The sequence below is a fragment of the Macrotis lagotis genome, chromosome 1, assembly GCF_037893015.1.
Source record: "Macrotis lagotis isolate mMagLag1 chromosome 1, bilby.v1.9.chrom.fasta, whole genome shotgun sequence".
NCBI lineage: Eukaryota > Metazoa > Chordata > Mammalia > Peramelemorphia > Peramelidae > Macrotis > Macrotis lagotis.
Window position 1 is genome coordinate 634,011,738 of NC_133658.1, and position 26,623 is coordinate 634,038,360.

The 26,623-nt window shown below is 33.6% G+C and overlaps 1 protein-coding gene across 17 annotated transcripts in view; it reads right to left on the reverse strand.

Moving 5' to 3' along the window:
- GTDC1 (glycosyltransferase like domain containing 1) overlaps positions 1 to 26,623 on the reverse strand; it is a 671,515-nt gene that overhangs the window by 209,166 nt on the left and 435,726 nt on the right. For all 17 annotated transcript variants that reach the window (XM_074215094.1, XM_074215107.1, XM_074215100.1 and 14 more), the window contains one exon: positions 19,785 to 19,894. In XM_074215094.1, coding sequence (XP_074071195.1) covers positions 19,785 to 19,894 — 110 coding nt within the window. The remainder of the gene's footprint in view (positions 1 to 19,784; positions 19,895 to 26,623) is intronic.

The window sequence follows — 26,623 nt, forward strand, 5'->3', positions numbered from 1 at the left end:
CGGCAATTACTGAATTTCTATAATGAAAGGCACTTTATTCAGACTTGTAGTTTTGATTTTTCAGGAGTATTTACTCTCAAGAAGGCAGTATGTACAGGCACACTGGAGAGCATGCTTGCTTGAAATTAAGAAGACCAGGGTTCAAATCCAACCTGGGAATCTAGTTGTGTGACTTGGTATAAATGAACATTCATATACCTCGGGAATTGCCAGGCAAGCAAGGTAGCATAGCAGTTAGGAGTGTGGGTCTTAAAATCAGGAAAAAACAAAACAAATTCCACCTTTGACACTTAATATAACTCTATGCCCTAGGGTGTCACTTAATTTCCCCAAATCTCAGTTCATTTGAATATGAGAGGCTTGGGCTAGTTGGTCTATGAAATTTCTTCTAGATCTACATCTATAATCTATGGTTGCTAGGGGAGTTTCCCAAAATGACAATATCAGAATCTCAATATATAGATCATAAAACATTACTTCCTGTTATATGCAATTAGGTGTGATTATCAGAGAAGAGAACATCAAGGAAATGAGTCTTAAATTGGTTAATTTTTCCTTTCTAAGACTATCAATTTGACATCTTTAGCAAGTGTGCAGCACCATTAAAAACAAATTAAAAATTGAAACCATTTGTTAAATTGTGGGGGTACAATTTTGGACATTAAAAACCTAAACTTTTTATTTTAGTACCATATCATGCATTTTCACTAAATAAACTGAAATAATGCTATCTGATTCAGGATTTTTAATATGAGTATATGGTAAAATGAGAAATTTTCTTTGAATTATTAATAACTTCTACCCATTAAAATTACAACATCTCCTAACCTTAAAAAATTGGGAATAAAATTAACTATAACTTTTGCTTCTCTGATTCAATTTTCATTCACAACATTAAAAAGCAAAACAATACTCTTTAAAACCTATAACTTAGAAAATAAAAAATTATAATCTAAAAATTAGATACCATACCACATTGAGTAATTAAGGAAGTAATCACATTCAAACTGGTTTAATGAGTCTAGATCCTATATCCTCTTGGGCAAGTTTCTTCATTTGTAAACTGAGGAGGTTACAGAATGAGATCTTAAAAGTCATTTCTGGCTACAGAATTCTACATTCTATTATTTATCAACTTTGACAATTTATCAAACTTTAGATTTTCCTTCATTGACTGAAAGGAAGATATTTTTACTTTTTGGCCAACTATTCAAAAACAAACTAAAATTAAACTAAATTTCCACCTTGGCGTCAGTGATTGAAGTATAGTCCCAAGACTAGACCTTTCAATCTTTGCACTCACAAGGTATTATTTATTTTCTTTTTTTTTAAAGATATCTTCTTAGATCAGGTAGACCGGTCTGTTGCCATTATTGGTCTTCCTTTTGTCATTATTAAATTCATTCATTAATTTATTCATCACTAATCATGTACATTATTGTGGGAATTCCTTTTGTGTTCAATATGGACTAGATGGACACTCGAGTCTCTTCTCAAAATTCTATTACTTTCTTATTCCCTATAATCGTCCTTGATATATATTTATAATAATTCTGATTCTTATTTAGAACATCTGCTTTCAAAACACCCTTTCAAGAGCACTATTTTTTCTTTGAGTTAATAAAATATCTCAATATGAGATTTTTTTTCTTTCAAGCTTTCACTGTTGTAAAATGTATCTATTCATTTTGCCTTGAAGGTTGGATTGAATGTTGTAAAATTGAAAAAGAAAAATATACATACTAAATTATGTCTAGTTTGCTAATTCAACCTGATCTTTGCCTTCTTAATAATTGAGCTTACTTATTTTATCTTATATGAAAATGCTAATAGAGAAACCACACATATAAAGGTACTGATCTAAGGATTTAGTTAAGTGTCCACTATATGGCAGGAATTGTGGTAGTCTCTGGGTCTACAAAAAAAGGTAAAAGTTCCTGTTCTCAAGGAGTTTATATTTTACTGGGGGCAAAAACAAACAAATAAAAATACAATATATACACAGAAATAAGTAAAAACTTTTTTTTGGACTAGAGATATGATTTCATACAAAGTAAATACCAATTTGATATTTAGGGGGGGTAGAGAGAATATGACCAATTGGAGTTTAAGGGCGGATAAAAGGCTTATGCTTAAAGGGAGCTAGGCATTCTGAAAGGCTGGGAAAAGGTGGCAAATGATTTTTAGTTACAGAAGCCAGACTGTACAAAGATATGGAAATTGCATGGCTTTTATCAGAACACCAAATAAGCAATGATGATCTATACTAAGTCTTTTTTTTTTTTTTTTTTTTTTTTTTTTTTTTAGTGAGGAAAATGAATCCTGAAGTTAAAGAACTCATCCATGGTAATATGAAGGTTGAGCCAGGATTCTAAACTCAGTGTTCTGATTCAATTTGTCATCATTTTTATACTTACCTAAATAGAATACACAAAAATTCATAGAACGTGCATACAAATAGATATGTCAATTTCACTAATGACAAATTTTCTTACTGTAACTGAGAATTTTTTTCAAAAACATAAACTTTCTTTTTAAATTTAAATTTTTTTAATGTAAAACTTTTCTAGAGGAACTTGCAGAGCAGGCATTAGATAAAATTAAAAGCAGACTTTGGTCTTCTGTGAACCCTTTTCACTACTTCTTTCAGCATCTCCATCACCTACTCTTGCTAAATGTCTTTCCCTAGGCTATGACCTTGTAACCTATTCCCAAAGGGGTTTATTCTTAGCTAAATTTCAACCTAACAGAGAGAATAGCTGATATTTCTCAAAGGGATACTTGTATTCAAAAAGAGAAACTTTGAAGACTGATAAAACTTAATGATTCAAAGAAATCAATCTCAAATGATAGAATTTTAGGCACTATGGCCCCTCAGATTATATCATACCCAAATTTAGATATAATTTGATCAATTCATTTTTTAAAGGTTTTTGCAAGGGAAATGGAGTTAAGTGGCTTGGACAAAACCACACAGCTAGGTAGTTATTAAGTGTCTGAGGTCTGATTCGAACTCAGGTACTCCTGACTCCAGGGCTGGTGCCCTATTCACTACACCACCTAGTCGCCCCTGATTCTTAAAACTAGTTGCAGATATCACAGAACAGCTGAATCATAAAGCCTACAAATAATTGAAGAACAAATGGTAAAAGGGGATTATCTTCAAAGAAAACTGAGATTGGTTATTATAAGTGGAATTCTCATAATAAAAAAGCACAGTCAAGTTAAAGAAATTTCCATATTGGTCATGTTTAAAAATATGGCTCATTTGTTATGTTTTCTTTTTTTTCCTTTTAAAAATAATTTCAGGAAATAAGTTTTTCACCTGTAAGGAGGGTGGTTAGGAAAGAGTAGAAGAAAGAGGAAAATAAATACTTGCTTATTAGGAAAAAAAAGATAAAATTGAAACAAAATTCAAGTAGATTCAAATTCTTCATATTCTTTCTGCTGAAAGTTTTACAGCTTTATTATTTTTTTAGTGTTTTTTTTTTTTGTTTTTAGTTTTTGCAAGGCAGTGGGGTTAAATGGCTTGCCCAATGCCACACAGCTAGATAATTAAGTGTCTGAGGCCAGATTTGAACTCAGGTACTCCTGACTCCAGGGTCAATGCTCTATCTACTGTGCCACCTAGCCACCCCCAGATTTATTATTTAAACTAAACTCTCCCATCAAAATTATCCCCACAAAGAATCAGACTTTAGACTAGAAGGGATTCTAGAGTTACCTAGTTCAGTCTCCTCATTTTGCTAATGAGAAAACTGAGGTCCAGAGAATTAAATGACTTATTCATTGGCGGGATTTGAACCTAAATGTTATGGACTCTAAAAATCTAAGCACCATGATGACTGTCTTCAAATTACATTTAATAATATATAAATTGTTGAAAAAGTTTCTTTCAATAGAGAGTTGAATCATATTTTTTTTTTGCCCTTCCAAAATGTGAGAGCACTAGAGAAGCCAGTCTTGCCTAGAAACCATGTTTATTATGGAGCAGCACTATTGAGTATCATATGTATGTAGGGTGGATGATTGCAAAATAACAAAACCGCTTCTGAATAGCAAGTTAACAGGGTTAGTACAAGCAGAGCAGGCCTCTGAAGAGCTACAGACTCACATGGAAATAGAAGCACTTCAGGATTTCTGTAGAAATATTGAGGAACAAGGTAAACAGGTCTATAAACAATCATAACTGACCTTTATATAGGCAGAGTATTTTACACATATTTAGAATTGTAGTAGCTCAAAAGAAACATAAGATGTGCAAATTTAGAGATATTTCCATTCCAAATGTTCACATAGACTATATGTACTGAACTGTGGTCAGTTTTCCGAGCTTATATTGGTCTTATTGAATACAGTTGTACACACTGCACCTCGACCCTGACATAGTGATGTTATTCTGTTCCTCTTCCAGAGGAGGGACAACCTTCACCAGCTTTATATACATTATTTTATTTCTGCTCTAAGGACAACCCTGAAAGATATGTGAAGGTTAACAGGTATTAGATTAGCATCACCCTTTTATAGATAAGGGAACCAAGGCTAAGAGAGTAAGTTAATGAGAGAAATGGGTGAATACTACCTTTGTGGTCAGAAGACTTGGGTTTAAATCTCCCCCTCCCGCCCCCCCAACTCCCCCCCCCCCGCCCAGACCGATATGTACTGCCTTTAAGATAAAAAGCATATTTCTGATTGGTTTTTCAAAACCCTTTACAACTCACCTTCCCATTCTCACCATATATGGCTCTTTCTCATACACAATCCAGTCAAAGTGACTATCTTTCTTTCACATATGCTACTCTATCTCTCATCTCTATGCATTTGCACTGGTCATGCCCTATGCTCCCTCCTCAACTCCTCCTCAGAGAAATCCTCTCTTCTAAATGAAGCGGATCTTCCCAGCTGTTAGCGCCCCTCCTCCTCCCAAACTATCTCACATCTATTCTTTTTATAGTTATTTTGTATATACTTATATGTGTATTTGATATCTCTCTGTAGAATGTAAAACTCGTGAAGTAGGGATTGGTTCCTTCTTTGTATTAATTTGCTCCATACCTGTTACATGCTTGTTGATTGATTGTGTGACTTCAGGTGAGCTGCTTATTCTCTCTGGATCTTAGTTTCCTCATCTATAAAATGAAGGCTTTTGACTGAATATCAACTGAAGTATCTTCCAATGATACCTAGATATCATTATATTTATGATTTGAGTCTCATGCTTGCAAATAGACAGTTTTCCATAGTAGTTATAATAGTCAACAAAAATAACAAAATTGGAGTCTAGAATTTGCTTTAGAAAGCAAACATTAACTATAAAGGACATCTATCTACATCCAGATGTCTGCGATTAGTTTTAAGAATAAAATGATCAAATTATACACACACACACACACACACACACACACACACACACACACACATCTATATACACACAGCTATTTAGGTCCAATGGTGATCAGCTCTAGGATAAGGCAGGGGGGGGAGGGGGGAAAATAAATTTACATGATAATTTTGTTGTACATTTGAAAGGAATAGTATGTTGTGTGTGGTAGATTTGCAGTTTCATATGCAATCATCTTTTTCTATTTTACTATGTTGTGAAAATGATTGTTTTATTCCTAAAATTAAAAATAAAATACTTAAAAAAAGTGTAGAGGGACAAGAAGAATTCTGCTAAGACCTAAATATAGCATTTTTGCCAGTACCATATAGCACAAGTGCATGTGAAGAATGCAATGTGGTCTTTGTTTTAAGAGGTGAGAGTACAAGGGCTGGAGGGACACATTTGTCTTAATCTCTCTTCAAGAGAGAATGGAAGAAGAATATCAAGTTCTTTTTCCCCCTCTTCAGTCTTTTTCCACAAATACAACACCAATATACCAGCATTAGAGGGTTTTTTTTTTTTTGTTAGGAGAAATGATTAGAGTGAAAACTCCTAAAGGGATGAGCCTTATTCTTTAATGTAGAGACTTCAATAAATATTTACAGTCTTTTTTCTATAATTCTAGGAAGTCTTTTGCCACATGATCAAGTACAGTATCATTCATGGAGTACCTACTGTTTTTCTTTTTCTTCTTTTCTTTTTTCTTTTTTGCAAGGCAATGGGGTTAAATGGCTTGCCCAAGGCCACACAGCTAGGTAACTATTAAGTAAGTGTCTGAGGCTGGATTTGAACTCATGTACTCCTGACTCCAGGGCCTGTGCTCTCTCCACTGCGCCACCTAGATGCCCCCTGAGTACCTACTGTTTTACAAGGAGAACACTAACTGTTCAAAGTGGAATTGGTGGCTACAAACCAAATTGGGTTTCCTAGAGGGGAAGATCAGAGTGAGTTTAGGAGTTGAGTTCTTTTTTGAACATGACCTCTGACTTAATAGGCATAGGGCAGTGATGTCAAACTCAGAAAGAAATGGGAGCCAATAAATAGTACATAAGGATAATATTGCCTTAAACCCCATACATTAATATTATCTAAGTCTTATTGTATTTTTTATTTTGATATATAAATTTCCCAATTATTTAATCTGGTTCCAGCAGTATTTAAATGTTGTGGCCACATGGGGCCTACAGAGTGCATGCTTGACAGCTCTGGAGTAAAGGACATCCTGGGAGAAGACTTCCTTTACCAATACATATTAGCATCTTCTATGAGTACTAAGCTTATCATTTTAGAGAATTGTACTGTGCAGAATCATCTAATCAACCTGTGCTAGAAAGGGTCCTTGAGTCCAGGTTACCCTTCCCTGTCTATATCCAGTTCCCTTGTTTTGTTTTCATTTTCCTAAACTCGCATTGGTTTGGGGGGGTGTCATGTCATTTTCATCTACTTAGGGAAAGTCTACTTTATGTCTATGTTATTTTAATTTAGGTCTCTAATTAACAGTTGCATTTTTTTTCTTTTCGTAATTGAGAACATGGACATGAAGCTGAAAATTATCCAATATGACTCGTGAAGTTCCTTTAAGAACAGCATGAATAGCCCTAAAATAGAAGTATTAAAAGTCATCTTGATGTGAAATCTAAACTGCTTCTCACTTCTTCCATCCACCCTTCCTGACAATAATATCCTTCATTCTCGAAGAAGAACACGACATTAGGGAAGTGATGCCATGACAAGCACATGAATTGGATTTGAGTGAAGGGGTGTTGTGCTTACTTAGTAACCTCACATTCTCCTCCAGTCATCTGGGTCCAGTGACCAGATATGAATCAGTTCAATTGGAGATGAATATGGATGTAAGGCAATCAGGATTAAGGGACTCGCCCAAGGTCACACAGCTAGTAAATGTCTAAGGCTGGATTCTAACTCCTGTCCTCCCAACTCCAAGGCCAGTACTCTATCCACTTTACCACCTAGTGCCCACCTTTCCTGATAAACTATTGAAAAAAGCTTTCTAATTTATCTAGTACTGGAGAAGTGCTTGGTGAAGATAACAGATCTCTATTAGAAATATATGGGAGGGGCAGCTAGATGGTACAGTGGATGGAGTACCAGCCCTGGAGTCAGGAGTACCTGAGTTCAAATCCGGCCTCAGATCCTTAATAATTACCTAGCTGTGTGGCCTTGGGCAAGTCACTTACCCCATCTCACCACAAAAACCAAAAAAATAAAAGAAATACAGGGTGAAAAAACAGAGTTGGCAATGGATCAAAAGAAATGGTAGAAGATCAGAGGGAGATCTCATAGATGCAAAAATGCAAGAAATGTTACTTGTGTCAGATGCTTTAAAGGTAGAAGAATAAGAAAGAGTAAGATGGGAAAAATAAAGACCATACAAGACCCTTCTTACAGAATGGAGAAGAAACAACTTCTTTGTTCCAGAGAATGGTTTCACTTTTTAGGATTTTTTTTTTTTGCAAAGCAATGGGGTTAAGTGGCTTGCCCAAGGCCACACAGCTTGGTAATTATTAAGTGTCTGAGGCCGGATTTGAAGTCAGGTACTCCTGACTCCAGGGCCAGTGCTTTATTCACTGCACCACCTAGCTGCCCCGAGAATGGTTTCAACAGGTAAGAAATCATCCAATAATGGTCAAAAGAAGAAAAGAAGCACAATGGTGGTTGGTGATGAGGAATACTGAGTTAAGTTATTTGTCTGTTTGATGTTAACAACAGCAAAATCAAGTTTCTTCCCAGGTCATGAGGCTGAATGTGACAATGAAATTTCTGGGACTTGATAACCACAACTCATTTTGGCAGATGCATCTAAAGAAAAATGATATTACCAGAAGGAAACACCACTAGGCAATATGAAATCTCATACCAAAAAAAAAAAAAAAAGAAAAGGAAACTTTAGGGACAAAGATGAGACTTCAATACCACTGATGAAGTTAGCAGATTAGGTTGAGAAAGACAGATTTAGTAAGAAGACATCTAGTTCCAACACTGTCAAAGAATAGTATTAGATTTCTTAAAATACAATAGTGATAGACTTTTGGCATATGATGAAGTATACATAACAAAGCTTGGTAAAAAAAAATATACACACACTCTATATCTATACCTATCTATCCAGGGACTCTTGAAAAACCTCCCTGAAAAGGATGAGGAAATGAAAAAACTTCCCACACATAGATTCAACTAATCTCTTTCCATAGAAGTATGCGAATAAACATTTTTACATATCAATACATACATACACATATATGCCTACACATATACATTTCTGTGTATATGCCTATATAAATATGTGTATGTGTATAGTTTGTGTAGATACATATATATATTTATACACACATACACACACACACACACATATATATTGTGCTCTATGTGAGGTCAATATTTCTTTTCATTCTGGCTAGCTATTTATTATCTATTCTTATTCATATTATGCATAATAAATAGTGAGCCAGAGACACTAATGAAAGGAGGCAAATTTGACCCCATAAGTAGCTAAAAATTTAGTGGAATGGTACTCTTCACTGAAATGTTTTTATTCTGTGCATATCCCTTGACTCAGTAATGCTAATTCTACTACCAGGTCTATATCCCAGAGAGATAAAAGAAAGATGAAAAGGATTCATTTATGCAAAAATTTTAATGGCATCTCTTCTTGTAGTGGCAAAGAAGCGGAAAGTGAAAGAGTACCTATGAACCAGAGAATGACTGAACAAGTTATAGCATATGTATGCGATATAATACATTCCAGGTTTGTTTCCATTGCTCTACAGAAGCTGTCCCCCCTATCTAGAATGAACTCTTTTCCCACTACTGTTCGGAGAATCTCTGTCTTCAGAAGGCCTTTCCTGATCCTGCTAATATCTTCAATTCACAATCAACTCCTATTTACTTTGTGCATGTTTGTATTTACTTCTATATGTATAAATGGTTTCCCTCCTAGGAATATAAGCTCTTTGAGGGAAGGGATTATCTTATTCATTTTTCCTCTGTTTTCCAAATACCTAACACATAATTACTTACTAAATACTTGTTGACTGAATGATTAATATATCTTAGTCACAGTATGAAAAATGAGATGAAGCCAGTGAACGGAACAATGAAGGTCCTCCAAGAGAAACTGGAAATCTACTTTCTGAGGATGTCATGGAAAGAATTGGTAAGTAGTCCATTATAGGCTGAGAATCTATTACAACTTTTAGATTCTAATGATGACTAGGGCTAGGGAACTAGTACACATTAGGAACTTAATAAATATACAGCAAGAAAAACAAGTAGACTCTGTCCCTACCCTTAGGATCAAGATTAAAAGGGGAAATGGAGGATCAACTTTACCTTTCCCTTCAAATTCAAATTCCCAATGCTAGATCCAGAGCAGAGAAAGAGATACAAAAAAATAGCCAGCCTTCAAGAAGCCTTATGTCTAATGTAATAATATTAATAAAAGGAATAATAGCTATCCCCACATAGCAAGAGGGCACAAGAGATAGAGCATTGGATCTGAAGTCAGGAAGAGAGGAGTTCAAATCCGGCCACAGACATTTACTAATTGTGAGCTTGGATAATCTACTGTCTTAGTTTCCTCATTCATAAAGGTGGGATAATAATAGCAGCTATTTCCCAGGTAGTTGTGAGGATCAAATGAGATACCAGTTCAAAAGCACTTAGGATAGTGCCTGATGACATATTATTATTTTACAAAGAACTTTATAAATATTATCTGATTTTGTTCTCACAACAATCATATTTATTTATTTTTCCAACTACATGTAAAGATAGTTTTCAACAGTATTTTTTTGTCAGTTTTTTGTTTCACATTTTTCTCCCTCCCTTCCTTCCCCCTTTTCTGCAACAGAGAACAATCTAATATAGGCTATACATGTATAACTATGTCAAACATATTTCCATAGTAATCATTCTGTGAAAGAAGAATCAGAATAAAAAGACAAAACCATGAAAGGGAAAAAAACAAAACAAATTTTTCCTTTTCTAGAGGCAGATGATATTTTCCATCACAAGGAAGTATAATTATTATTGCCATTTAATAACTGAGGCAGACAAAAGATAAATGACTTGTTCAAGGTAATACAACTAAATGTCTGAAGTAGGATTCAAACTCAAGGCTTCCTATCTCCAAGGGCTCTTTCTACTGTACCACCGAGCTTTCTAAAATGGATAAGAAACAATATAAATCTAATTCAAGTTAAAATTATTAAGAGAGGGAGGTAAAACAGTGGCAGCAGAGAATGGGACTGGGAAATGTAGATGTAGAGACTTTGAGTATGAAGAATCATTTTTTCTCCAAGAAAAAACATAGGTCTGAAATGAGGTAGATTCAAAATATAGTCACATAAAATCATCTGGATTTAATAATTGATTGGATGTGCAAGTCAAGATAGAAGAAAGAATCAAAGTTAACTATAAAGTTTAGAGTCTGAATGAAAGACAATTGTGGAACCAGAAACCAAAGTAAATTATGATTAGGGTCAGGTTTCTGGAGCAAGATTAAGTACCTTTCCCCAACCTGAGTTTGATATAATGGTACTGCATCCAAGTACAGATGTTAAGCAAGTAGCTGGAATTATTTAATTAACATTCTGGGGAAAGGCTGGGGCAAGAGACTAAAGCATCATCTGCACAGAAGTAATAGCTAACATCATATGTATGGATAAGGTCATCAAGGGAGAAAGAATAGTATGGAGAATGAAGAGTGTTGTGGGTGGGATGTCCAGACTGAGGGGCACAGCAGAGGAAGTGCTACTAGCACAACTAGCAAAGGAGACCAGGAAGAGTTAGTGAGAAAAGTGGAACTAGGAGTGATGTGATCTTATCAAATATCTAAGCAAGATTCTGAAGATTTTGTATGACCAGCTCCTTGAACAGTACACCAGGTTTATACCAGGTAATTCATAAATGCTTATTGTTGACTGATTGAACTACTAAAATAAATTAGATGGAAAAATTTACAAAGCCTCTTTTTCAATAAAGGATCCATAACAAGTCACTCTGTTTCAAATTAAAAAACAAAAAGAGGATGTGATAATGAATGAAAGAGATAGAAGTGTCCAATCCTTATTTCAAATCTTTTTTTTAATGCCAAGGAGAAAGAGCTATGGATTGGAAAATTCAATAAAAATGGATATTAGAAAGTTGATACCAAAAATAATAATGGAAATAGTACGAGAGCCTCAATCTGCCTTAAAGATTTCACATCATCATGCCCAGATGAAGTACATCCAAAGATTCTGGAGGAAAAAAGTGGCAGGTATTATCAGATTGTCAAAATTGACAACAAAAGAAAATGACAAATGTCGGAAGGGCTGAGGAAAAGCAGGCACATTTAATGCACTGTTGGTGGAGCTGTGAACTGGTCTAGCTATTGAAGAAAGCATTTTGGAACTATGCCCCATAAATGACTAAACTGTGCATACTCTGATTCAGAGATATTGCTATTGGGTCTATATTCTAAAAACATCACAGAATGAAGAAAAAGATCCATATGAACTTTTTTTTACTGTAACTCTTTTTGTAGTGGCAAAGAACTGGAAACTAAGAGAATGCCCATCAATTTGGGAATGGCTGACCAAATTATTGTATATGAATTTAATGGAACATTACTTTGCTAAAAGAAATAATAAAAGGGATGATTTGAGAGGAACCTGGAAAGATTTATAGGAACTAACTTAATAGAGCAAAATGAGCATAACCAGAACAATGCATTAACAACATTGTTAACTGTGAAAGACATAACTCTGACCAATGCAATGATCATTTCTTATAGGATTGATAATAAAGTATATTATTTGTCTTCTGACAGAGAATTAGGGGTTAAATATACAGAACAGGGGGAGGGGTATATTTTGGAAGTGGTCAATATAAGATATTTGATTTTTTTGACTATACATATTTGTTACAAGGGAGTTATTTTTCTTGTTTTCCCAACTTTTTTCAATGGGGGGGGGGATATTAGTGGGAGGGGGAGAGAATAGATGTTTTGCTAAAGAAATAAAATTAATTTTGAAAGCTGTCAGATAGTGATTTCTGTTCATGATTTTTGAAAGAGTGTAGAGAGTAGAAGAGGTTTAGAAAAAGGTCATTAAATATTTTTTTAAAGAGAAGAATGAATTCTGAAAACTACAGGACAGTGAATCTGATTTCTACCCCTAGCAAAATTCTAAAATGTAGCATTACAGACAAGGTGAATGAACAGCTGTAAAAGGAAGAAGAGGGGGTTTCATTAAAATCAGATTATTCCAGGCTTTATACATTTTCTTTTTCTTTTTGCCTGGATAACTATTTTGGTAGATCTAGATACCTAGGCTTTAGCAGAGCACTGACAATTTTTCACACTATTATTGTGAAATAATGGAGAGATGTGGACTAAACAGGAAGATGGATTCAGAAATGGTTGAAGGATCAGATCCCCAAAATATTCATAATTTCATGTCAACTTGGAAGAAGGCCTATAGTGAGGAGAACATCTCAGATACTCATGCTTTTCTCTGTCAGTCAATTACATGAATAAAAATAATGATGACATGCTTATTAAAATACTGGACAACCTAAAGCTAAGAGGAATAACAGTAGGTGACATCAAGATAAAAAAAAATACCCTGAAAAAATATTGAGTTGTACCACAAAATATCAAAATTAGTAGAAATTTAAAAAAAAAAAACCATGGGTTTACAAATCATTGTTATGTGTGCAGGTTGGGAGAACTGTGGCTAGATAGTTGTTTATCTGAAAAAAAGACTGAAGGTTAATAGATATGTTCAATGTGAATTATCCTTATGAAATCCAAACCAAGGCAGTACTACAAGAGACAATCCAAGATTTATATAGAAGACAACAAACAAATGAAAATGTAAATGATCTGTCAAGTTTTTTACAAGAATAATACTTCTAAGTGATAGTGGAGTCACTACATTTAGACTGTGATATCAAAGTTTCTTGTGTACTACATAAGGTAGTAGAAACAATTAAAGAATATAAAGACAGAAGCTGGATTGGACCAAGTAGAAGCAGATGAAATTTGGAATAAAGAACACAATTTTGAAGGTACTTATGGATAAATTATAAGGATAACTTAAAAGGAGATTGTCAAAGTCTAAGAAGAAAATCTTATATCTTATTGTTACAAAAAAGATGACCAAGAAAATATTGGTAACTGATGAATAAATACATGATTTCTCATTTTTATGTGAAGAGCCTACATAGACATCAACAAAATCCTTGAAAAGGGTAGTAAGAAAAGAGCAGTCAGGTTTTTGTAAATAGTATTCTTATATTCCACCAGCACAACTCATTTTACAAGACAAAGAAATTTAAGTAAGAGCTCAATGATTACTGCTTATTGATTATCTAAAAAAAAATTTAATTTAATGGAATAAATTATTACTTTCAAGGCTCTTCTCCAAAGAGGTGTCTTATACATAAATCAAAATGATACAAGGTTCTCTAAAAAATATCAGTTTGAGATCCTCCAATTCTTCCTATCTGAAGATGTCACCAAGCTATAAATCAAATCCTGGAACACTGTTGAAGAGTAAAGTCTAACTAAACATAAAGGAAAAATCAAGTGAGTGAAGAATGCCCATGTCCAGATTAAGATAGCTAGTCAAATGGAAAACTCATAAAAAAGATACTAAAATTGGGCTGAATATGTAGAGCTGTTTTATGAGAAGCTGTGCACCAAATTTCTATCCCAAACAGGTATTTTTTAAACATCAATATTTTTATAGTAATGCTATATGTCAATAGATAATATTGGAGGCTAAACTTTAAGACAGCATTTTAGTTTACTAACTTAAATCCTTTATAAAAAATTCTAGTAGGATCTTAGCTTCTTTGTCACTTTTAGGCAAATAAGCCTGTAAAGATGTGATCTGCTACAGATTATTATTTGTGAAAACCTGGCAATTCCCTTTTATACCCCTTAAACAGTATGTGGATTATTTTCACAAATTTTTTATTAAGATGAGAAAGTAGGTATATAGGTCAGTAGTTTTTGCTAGTCTTTCAATTACTTTTTTTTTCCCCAGTAATAATAAAGTCCAAGTTTTTTTTTTTCCCTTTTCCCAAGCCTTTGGTGTCCTTCCCTCTTTTAGGTATCTTGAGAATTGATCCCTCAAGACCCTCAAAATTGTGTTGCCTCTAGCATGAACTTCCTCTGAGTATATCTGGTCTATTTTAGTGGTTCTTCTCATCTTGTTTCCTTTAATGCCATTTCTAATTCACTGTGCAAGCACAACAGGGATTGCATGTGGTGGTTCCCTGAGATTTGATGGGGGGAATAAAGGATTTTTAGAGATTCTGACAGGTCTTTTCCACACTTCATCTGTCTGTGGTCTTCATCCAATTTATTCCCTAAATACTAAGACAAATTCACTTAACAGGGTCGTTAAATTTTCTGTATACTTGTTTTTGCATACAAACCTTCTTTCTTATGAGGTTTTCTTCTTCTGTCATTCTCTTCCATAATATTTTCAAATGAGTTTATGTTCTATGACTGTCATAGCTCCCTGTTTGGCAGGGTAGGTGAGCATTAACTGACTGATGCAATTTTGAAGTTCTTTTAGTGTCCTCTTTGTGATGACTGATTTATAACTTCCTTAGGAAATAAAAGTCTGTGTCAATGTCTGTTCTTTTTCTCATTGTTAAGAGTTTATAACAAAATATTCAAGTTATGAGATATCTTCCTGTAATGGAAGCTCTTTAAACATGTGGCTAGCTAGATTGATGATGAATTCTATTATAGAGACTGCCTCAAAGATCTGGGGGATAAAGTTTGGGGAAAAGTTGAAGAGTTATAAAATACTTGCTTCGGAAATTAGAAAAAGAGAAAACATAATTATGACAGCAATGATTATTTATGTGATAGTAAAGAGATATCAGGAGATGCCTAAATACTATTCTTAAAGGATGTTCTTAAATTAAAATTAAAGATAAACCAGAATGCTTTTTTCTATAGAAATATTAGTTCAAGTTTTTGTTTTTCTCAACAACTTTTCATGACAACATTGATTGCCCTGAGAGCTGTATTCTTTTTGCTATAATATCTGAAATATGGAAAGAACTCTAAATCTAATATTTTGGTTGCTCAGGGAAAAGGCTATTTTGTCTAAAATGAACATTTGTAGGAAATTCTTGGGGATACATATTCCACTAATTTCAAGATCTTGAACTTTTGCTATTTTTTTTTGGGGGGGGGGGGAAGCATTTCAGTTCCTGTCCCAGAAGCTCAATCAACATTAGACTCCACATCTTCCCCATCTGTGCAGCCAAGCCCTGTATCAAATCAGTCACTTTTATCAGACTCTGTAGCATCTACCCAAGTGGAAAGTACATCTGTGGACAAAGCAGTACCTGAAACAGACAATCTGCAAGCTTCAGTATAGGATACTGCACAGCCCTCTGAAGAGCAAAACAAGTCACTCAACAAACCAAAACAAACAAAAAAAAGAATTGCTGTTTCATGTGCAGGAAGAAAGTGGGAGTAACTGGGTTTGAATGCCGGCATGGAAATGTTTACTGTGGTGTGTATCATTCAGATATACACAATTGCTTTTACATTTACAAAGCTGATGCTGCTGAGAAAATCAGAAAAAAAAATCCAGTAGTTGTTGGAGAAAAAATGCAGAAGATTTGAACTCCTGCTGGAATACAAAAATCCTTTTGACCATCTGCAAACTAAATTGACTTTAATGTGACTTTGTCATGTGAACCAATGAAAACTAAAATATTTTCTTTAAGGATGCTGCCAAATTTCTATTTCAAAAAAGGAAGTGTGATTTGATATTTCAATTGGTAGACTAACTTAAAATTTTTTTTATTAAGGCAATGAGGTTAAGTGACTTGCCCAAGGTAACATAGCTAGATAATTATTAAATGTCTGAGGTGGGATTTGAACTCAGGTCCTACTGACTCTACGGTTGGTGCTCTATCCACTGTGCCACCTAGCTGCCCCAGAATGACTTTTTAAAATTTCTGTACAGGAAAAGGTAAAGTACCATAAAGAATAAATTTTTGCAACTACCTATACATATATGTACATTAAGTAATACCACCAAAAGAGACACCTTTAAAAAAGGACTGGCTTGCGTAAAGTGGAAGAATTCTCACTAGACTTATGTTGGCAGAAGAATATTAAATTTTATTTTCACAAAGAAAAAGGTAACGAGGAAGAAAAGATTGGATGTGTCCTTTGTAAATTTTCTAAGGTATCACTGCTCTATTTCATGATACTTGACTATTTTCCATGAAGAAACTACCCAAAAAATGGCATCCAGGATGGCAGTTGCTTATTGGCTGCCTATTCTCATTAACCCATTCTGAAATCACTTAACCTTTGTCTTCCTCAGATTTCTTATCTGTAAATTGGGGACAATAATCCCAAAGTTGTTGTAAAGTTAAAATAAGATATTTTAAAAACACACTGAAAACTTTAAAGTACCATATCTAATTGATGATGATGATGACAATTTTATAGTTTGAGAAAAAATTTGGCAAAGGGGAATATTTTCTATTGATGTAGAGGGCATATGAGGGTGTGAGGTGAGGGTCCTATATTCTAAGGAACTGAAAGTTTAAGATGAGAAATGAAAAATGGCTGGGTTAATATAACTGAATTGGGAACATCTAATTTAAAAAAAAAGGATCAGGAAATGTACTTAAAAAGCCAGATCTCATATTTGTCTTACAGTTCTCATATTTTATGAAATTTCTCATTTTTATTTATCTGCACTTGTATAGGTTTGTAATTGAAACTATGCTTTTTGGCCTGGATAAAGAAGATTAAATATATTTACTTTGGGGGGGGAAGGGTGTGGGATGGGAAACCCTATTATTTGGGGAATAAAGAAGAAATTTTATTTCTATGAAATTTTGGACTATGACTTTGGGTAAATCACTTACTTCTTTGGGACCCATTCATATAATACAAGGCTGGAGTCTGTACTTATGACTCTAAAAACCTACCATCAGAAACTTAAAGAATGATAAAAGCCTTTTAGAAAAAAAGCTTCTAAAGAAGTCATATTATACTATTTTTCATTTTGTGAGAGCTTAGAAATCACAAACTCTACAGAAAATTTAAGAAATCATATGGTATTTAAAAGTATGAAACAAACCTAGCATATCACTGATTGGGAGTGAAGGAATAATGGTTGGGGCAGCAATGTAATTCAGAGGTAAGTTTCCTTTTCTTAAGACCTCTGTATCCATCCCTGGAAAATAAAGGACTGTGACTCTTCAAAAAGGAGAAGGAGATGGCAAAATAACAGTATTAATAATAACAGTGATAATAACACATTTATGACAATTTAAGATTTACAAAGTTCATCCCTCATGAGTAAGAATTGTAAGTGCTAGTATCCCCTTTTTGCAAATTAACTTTGTTTATATTGCCATATTATTACCCATGTGACTTTTGTGCCTCAGTTTCCAAAATTATAAAAAGAGATTAGTCTATATGGCCCCTGAATTATCTTCTAGCTTGGGATATATACTCTTATATTATAGCAAATCTAGAAAATTCTCATTTAATTAGGGCATCAGTAAACACATAATTAAAACCCAGGGCCTGAAGTTATCTGACCTTTTTAATTTAGGCACTTAACAACATTTTTCTTGCTTTTTGAGTGTTTTTTAAAAAATCCCCTTGCAAAAATACCATTGTCATCTGTACACATTTAGACTTGTAACAGTTTTAGGAAAGAGAAAGCATTGTTGTCATAATATGACTTGTCAAATTATATGTAGAGTAAAAATGACTGCAGTTTGACTGATCTCAAAATAATAAGAATGTAATTGGGTTTTAAATATGCCGATGCTTTGATACTTAATGGATACATATCATTGATGTAAATCTCCTATCAACAATGCTAATCACAATCAATCCTTCACCTTCTCATTCTATATGATTCTTTCCCATGTATTCCCATAAATCTTTCAAAGATCTACCAAACATGCTAGATGTTTTCTTTAAAAGACTTAAGTCTTTCAACAACATATGGTCACTGACTTTGTCATGGACTTGGCCATCTGTTTTCCCTCACTACATGACTAGTTCAAATCCTTTTCTGACTATTTATCTCTCTGATGGCACCTTCGATGTCTACTTCTTTTATACAAGTCATCTTTGATGATATGCTATAGTCTACTTACACTCATTTTCACTGTCATTATGGTCATCAGATACATGTTAAATGTATGTATGTGTACATGTATATATATGTATATGCAAACATATCTATATATGCACCCATCTATCTGTCTTTACACATGTCATTTCCTTTAACTATTCCATTATCTCTCTTTTCTAAGTGGAGAAATAGGCAGAGAGATAGTGACTTGCCCTGTTACTAAATATCCTTTCATTGTTCTAAGTATTACTCTCAGTTTTAGCTCTTCAGAGATTTTGATAATTTTCTTCCTTCACTTGAGTTATTCCTTTTGCCTGGAATTTCCTTACTCCTCATCTTTGCATACTGATTAACTAGTTTAATTCTAATGTCAGATCAGATTTTGCTAATTTCTCTAGTCAGCAACCCCCCCCCCCCAGATTTCACATAATGCTTTGTTGGTACTTCTCTGAAGCTTTGATGGTGTATTATTTTGGTCTTATCTCTGTATTGTGAGGATAGAAAGCTGAAATTGTCTTATTTCTCCCTCAAGAACTACCACAATGTTCTATATACACCAACTGCTTGAATGCTTCCTGAACTGAGTAAATATTGAATAAAAATATAAAAATTAGAACATATATACATACTAGTGCTTAAGAAAGACCAAACCCATTGCCAATATGGATGCAAACTGAAGATGGTGGCACTGAAAGTGTCCAGTTACTTTAATGGTCTAAATAACTTCTCTAATACTACCATTAGCTCCTATTGAGAGCATTTTTAAGATCAGCAAAAAAAGGGCAGTGACTAGTGCCAGCTGTGAGAAGGACTGTTGTCTACTCCAAATTACAAGGGAAATGGCAAAATCTTTTCACACACGCCACTAAACAGATGGTAATTCATTTCAGTCATTATGGATAGGGGCAGAATTCAAACCAGCAACCTAGAGGTGAAAGGTTCTATATCGAATTACAAATTCCCAATTCCCATGACTGCTAAGATGCCTAGAGCTATATATTTTATTTACAACAAGGATGTATCATACAAAATATATCTGATAAAATAGATAACCTCATGGTCCCAAGTTAAATAAAGGAATGCTTACTTAAGTGTTCTTTTAATTGAATCAGGTTTTAATTTTACTGTATGATCTTTTGCTCATCTTGATTATCCTGACAAAAGAGATCAATAAAAATTAATATTCAAGTTGAAAAGCCTATGACATGTACAGAAATAGAAATAAGAGGATTCAAGAGAGATACCTGGGACATCTGTAAAGGTTTCTCCAAGAACAGATACATGGAAACTTAAGCCTGCCTCCCGAAGTCGCAGAAGTGACCTAAAAAAACTTTCTGGATCTTTATCATGTTCCCTAGAAAGAAAAACATAGAATGTACCTTGTGTTATCTTGGTATATAAATATATGCATATATTAGGAGAAAAAAGTATCTTACTTCCATGTCATTAATTCTTCTAGCAGTCTATTTTTGGTAATAGGAGCCTCTGACATCAGAACATGAGTTTATCCATTTGTATACTAATCTTACCTTATACCATCAGTCAGATTTGGTTTTGGTTTTTTTTTTTGCTTTTTTTAAAACTTCTACAGATATATCAATCATGATTAAAATCTAATGATATTGAGGGGCAGCTGGGTTGCTCAGTAGAGTCAGGAGTACCTGAGTTCAAATCCGACCTCAGACACTTAATAATTACCTAGCTGTGTGGCCTTGGGCAAGCTACTTAACCCCCATTGTCTTGCAAAAACTAAAAAAAAAACAAAAAACAAAAAACTAATGATATTGAAGTTTTAAGGCTTTTTCCTTTTCAAAGGCTTCCTATCTCTTCAAATTCTAATGGTCAGATTACAGAAAGCTAAATATAACTTCCATTTCCCAGCCAGAATATCTCTTTGGCTTAGGCAGTGATTTTTAAAAAAAGACCATTCTAGGTATCATCATCATCATCATCATCATCATCATCACCAGTATAACCATCATCATCCTTTCTCTACTAGTCATAAAAACAGACAAAATATGTTTTTTTTATCTCCCTGATTCTTAATTCTCTTTTGTGGAGGCAATACAATCAAGTACATTTTTGGAAAGAAAGAACAAAAAGTACAGAAGTGTAATTTTGTAAATAGGTATTTTAGTTATAGAAGGCATCTGATTCCTTAGTGCACTGGATGAGTGCAAAAATAAATTGAAAGATTCTTCCACTTCTTATCCCCTCATGGCCTTGGTTTTTAGTTGTTAACTGGAAGTTCTTAAATACTTTAAAAAAACTCAGATCTTTTAAGCCTGCATATACTTATAAACTCTGCAAAACCTTATATTAAATTACTTGAATAAAAATAATTCCTTCCTTTAGCAATCTCAAAAACACTGGAAATGTTTTTTAAAAATGTTAGCTACTTGTCTGTCTTCATGTAATGACAGAATGAGAGGTTAAAGGATACACAAACGAGTAAAAGTTTCTCTAATTCAGTAAATCAAATTAAAATGGAATGAGTTATTTTCTACATTACAAGGTGTGAATATTACAGTATTTCTTGTGTTTAATTACACTGTTTTAAATTATCTTATTTCAGACAGATGTGGACCAGATGTCTTTAAAATATTTGTTTTTTAATTTATTTGGAATTTTCTACTCTCCTTATTGTATAATAAAATAGTGGATCTATTGCCAATGGCATTTCTTCTTCTCATGCTAATGATGAAGAACAAATCTGCAAGTTGATCAAACCACTCTGAGATATGAAAATTGTGTCATTCAGGAAATCTTAAGAAAAATGACATCTGCAACCCTAAATGTGTTAATTTATAATTTAGTCAATATTTTTGGTGTCATGAATTAAAACAAATGCATCTACTAATTAACATCTAAAATTACATTTATAATCTTCTGGGATTATGAGGTCTTATGGAATCATATTATTTTAACCAGTAATTCCTTAAAGCAGAATCATATCCATTGCTCCCTAAGAAGAACCAGGTTTGTTTTAATCTCAAACCATAATATAGAATGCAGTGGCAGAAATACTATCACTCTTTTAGATAATATTCACTTGGGTGGTTTTCTTGATACTGCTCATAAATACTTGTATTAAACATGAAAAATGACTTAAAAGACACGGAAAGTACATGGGATTCATTCATATGAATCAAATAATTACTGCATTAATTTCATTTTAAATTGATCTTTTACTGAACCTATGAGTTCATTGGCATGTTCTTGAGGAACTCTACCAAAGCAGATGGGGGGGGGGAGATTCTGCAACTGAGACTTCTGGAGTTGCTTGAGGACAAAGTTAAGAGACTTCTAGAGGGCTACATTGACTACATTTATTACTTATAATAATATATTATTCTTTCTTATGAGGCTACAGGTGTTTTGCCAAATGTACTTTTGTTTCTAAGTGGCTATGGAAATAATGCTAGGACTTGGAGTGAGGCAAGACTTGGACTCTAATATCATTATGCATTTAAAAGTTTCATTACCATAGGCAAGTTCATAGGATTGCAATTTTAGAAACGGAAGGAAATTTAATTATTTTATCTCTTCAGCCTTTGTTTTCTTTCCTATAAAATGGGGATAATAACATTTGTAGTGCCAGACTCATAGGATTGATGAGAAAATGGATATAAAGTACTTTGCAAAAAAGTTTTTTGCTGTAATTATAATTTTAAAATGCTTTTTGTTTAGAGGGTACTGCTCTGGATGCTAGAGAAAATAAGAAGTTTATAATTGTAGTGTCTGTGCCAGAACTTAAAATATCTAAGAGGCACAAGTCATGAACTAAAATGCACAATAATATAGGCTAAGTGCATCAGAGGGATTCAAGAATCAATATCACTGACAACAGGAAGGATCAAGGAAGGCTCCACAGAGGAACAGGAGCTTTAAGTGGATGGTAGAAAAGACATTTTCGGCAAGGGAAACAGTGCAAGAAAACAAATGATATATTTGAGACAAAGGGTTGTTCACATGGGGTGGAATTTAGAGTGCATTGTGTGGGAAGTAATATAATATAAGGCTGGAAAAGTAGGGTGATGCCAGATTGTGGAGGGTCTGAAATACTAAGCAGAGAAGTATTCAATTTACTCAATAGGCAATGGGAGTCAGTGAAGATTTTTGAGGAAGGAAATGACATGAACTGATAGATGCACTAGACAATTATTTTGAAAATGGTATGAAGGATGGAATAAAAGGGAGTGAGTGGAAAGAGAAGTAAGTACCTGTTAGTAGACTATTATAAATTTCAAGCAGGGGCTGTACTAGGAAAATGAAAGGGAGTTGTGGGTAGAAGGAAAGAAGTTATGATAATTTATTTGAAGATAAATGGGAAGAATAAAAAAAACTACCAAATTTTTAACCAACGGAGATTGTTAATGGTTGTGCTACTTACAAATACTATAGTAGAAAGAGCAGGCATGAAAAAGAATACGTCTGGTTTGGGAAATAGTGAATAGCTAGCTAGCAAGACATTTAAATAGACATGTTCTAAAGGCAGGTAGAGATGCAACTCTAATGTTCAGAAAATATGAAAATAAATGGTAGTTGAAAGTTTTGAAGGAAATGAGGCTGTTAGATTGTAAAGAGAGAAAAGGAGATGGTGAAGACCATGCCCCTGAGCACAGATCAGCAGAGAGTGTGTGCTGGCTATCTTATATAACCTGAGCAGAGGTGAAGCACCTTAAGCCTTTTTTTTTTATCAAGAGATTGGGTTCCATGTCCAGTACATACCTGTGCCCTTGAGAGCAACCTCACTGCAGGGTTGGAAAGAGAATTAGGTGTTAGTGAAAGAGGAGGGGCAATATTAAGGGTTGCCTGAGAACCAGGAAGGGTTAGGAGTGGTCAATAGCGCAAAAAAAAAAAAATACAATGGTCAAGAAGGATTTTTAAAAGGCTGTTGGATTTGGTGATGAGGATGTGACTTTCGATCTTTGAAAGAAAAATTTCAGTAGAGTAGTAAGGGAGAAAGCTCAATTAAAACAACTGGGTAAATAACTTTGTAGAATTGGGTTTAGACAACTTTTCCAAGAGTGTTAATAGTCATGGGTAAGAAAAGAGGAACAAGACTCTAGTTGGATTGAAGTAGAAGTAGATAAGGTGAATGAATGGATGATGACAATGGTCCATGGTTGATGACTGGAAGTATTTAAATAATGGAAGGATAAGGAAAAAGAGATTTAGCATCATACATACATATTTAATTGTGAACATTATGATAATAATACCTAACTTTATATAGCAGTACTTTGTGCCAAACCTGGTGTTAAGCACTGTACAGTTATTATTTCAGTTGATGCTCACAACAGCCCTGGGTAGTGGCAGCTATTATTATCTCCATTTCACAGCTAAGGAAAAAGGCAGAGTAAGGGACTTGTCCAGAGTCACACAATTAATTTGGTTGGATTTGAATTCATGTCTTCTGGAGTCCATCCACTGAACCACCTAGCTGACCCTAGGCATGTCCAATAGTGAAAATAAATTCAATCCAATCGAAAGGGATTTCAAGCCAATAAATTCAACCCAATCTTCAAGAAATATTTATTAAGCTCCTAAGTATAAGATACTAAGGGGAAGAAATAAAACCCAAAACCTAACAACAATCAAAATTGTCCCTGTCCTCAAGTGTCTTACATTTTGGGGGATGGGAGTGGTGGTAAACATGAAAGCAAAGAAGACATAATACTTTGAGGAGGAAGGAGAAGGGTACCAACAAAATATTCCAAACATTTTATGATTAAAAAGACCAACACAGAAATGAATTTGTGAAAGAAATGTTACAATGCTGTAAACGGCATGTCTTATTTTTTATAACCCAAAGAAAATGATGTTTTTTTGGCTGACATGGAAAACTCCTATATGATACAGTCTCCCTTACTCAGCAACAACTGCTAAGCATACCAGATTGTCATGGCAATGATTGTGGAGGAAGATGAACACAATATGGAATGTCTGTTCTGTAAAGAGTTGCTCAAAATGATGTGTTCTTGTTGTTACATATGCTGTGTTTTTTAGTTTTATAAACAGTATTAATTATGCATGTCCTCTTTTCTAACAGGGTCTAACAAACAGAAAATTTGAATGGTTCTAATCCAATGCCTTTCAGAATTCAGCATAAAGGAAGAAAAAGTTAAATGTATAACCTAAATTCTTGCTTCTTCCATCTTTTATTGTTTATTTACTTAAGTTTTCAAGTGTCAATTCCATTCTGTTCAATTATGAACCTAATTATATAATTCAGCAAGAACCCAGGCTGCTGATTATTGCATTACATTCTATTGTTTTGCTCAAAAAAGAGGAGGGGGATATTTCAAGTATGACAGGTTTCATGAACAATTGGTCTGTTATTTATCAGGAATAATTGATTTATAGTAATTAATGGTATAGGATATCTTTTTACCAGATAACAATCAAATTAGTCATGAAATATTTTGGTTAATTTGTTTCCCTCTAAGAATAGCTTTATAATAATAATAATAATAGCTAGTTTTTATGTATCACTTGCAAAGTTATATGGGTGAATGTGTATATCTATACCTATATCTAGATAAAATTTACAAGATCAAAAAAATCAAAGTGCTACTGAAGCCAATAGCAATCAGTGCAGTTGAGGATGAAACTATGAGTAACAAACTTATTTTATTATTAGAATAAACAAGTAAAGTTTCCAAATAACAAAATATCATGATTTAGAATCTTTTAGTAGGGTTAATTTAAATAGTATAAGTAAATAAATATAAATATATATTTAAATGTATTATAATAAAGAATATTTAAATATAAATACACACATATGCAATTCATCAAATCCTACATAGATAATCCTTGATTGATTATATATATATATATATATATATATATATATATATTCCTTAAAAACAAATGACTACCATAAAATGTTTGCTTAGCTGGCTATAGGAAGTATCTGTTCCATTTCCAATGCTATAGCAACTCTGACATTACACAACTATGTCTTCATTTAAGTTACTGAATAAAATACTAATATCAAGCTGACAGATTCTTGTGGCCTTCCATTAGAAACCTTCCTCCAGGCTGACTCACAGATTTAAAACTGAACAGGACATTTGAGGACATTTGGATAACCCACCCCCCCCATTTCATCAATCATTAATATTCTTCTGTTACAATAATTCAAATAGTTGGGAATTCATCTAACTGTATTTCATTTAGCCTCTACCTCCCTATCTTGTCCACAAGTAAAACGTGTGGGACTGCCAAATGTTTTGGTAAAATTCAGATATACTACATTGGCATGTCCATATTTATCCTTTGATCTATTGTCAGTCCTGAAAACCCTTAGCTTGGCATAAGATATTTAGTGAAAAGAGATGAAATAGCTAATGAGATAACCTATATAAAATATTTTGCAAACCTTAAAACACTATACATATATATTTACATACATATATATGTAAGCTACTCTAATTTAGAGAATCCATTCTTCCTTAGATTTTGTGTTTTTGTTTGTCTTTTTCATCTGTCTGTTTTTTGCAAAGTTCTCTAAAATCTATTCAAGAATTTTTCTAGGGATAATTATAAAGATCACTAGTCCATAGTTTGCATAATCCAGCTTCCCTTTTAGGAAAAGTTCTTTGTAATTCCTAAAAAATAACCCATAACAGTTTATTAATCTTATTTGACCTTTTTTTTTTTTACCTTACTGGGATATAATTTGCTTGAACTATGCAACCTGAATTAATTTAAATCAGTTAAGAGGCTTTCTACTCCCCCTTTTATCCATCCTCAGAAGCCATCTTTCTCTCTTATTTTTGTTTTGAATATATTTTAGTTAATTATTTAAAAATATTATTTATTATTTAGAACAATTTACATAGTGGAGATAGTAGAATAAAATAAGAAATATTTTCTCTTTCAGTTAATTTATATCTTCCCATTCACCATATTTCTTCCTCCTTCTTGTTTCCCCAAATTGATTTTCAATTTTTTTTGTTATCTCTTGCATTTTTCATAAGTTTTGACTTTCATTAGATTTTGGCCTCCCTTATACTATTTTTTATAAATCCATCACTTATTTGTCTTCATCCTGGGTTGTATCTCTCTATGT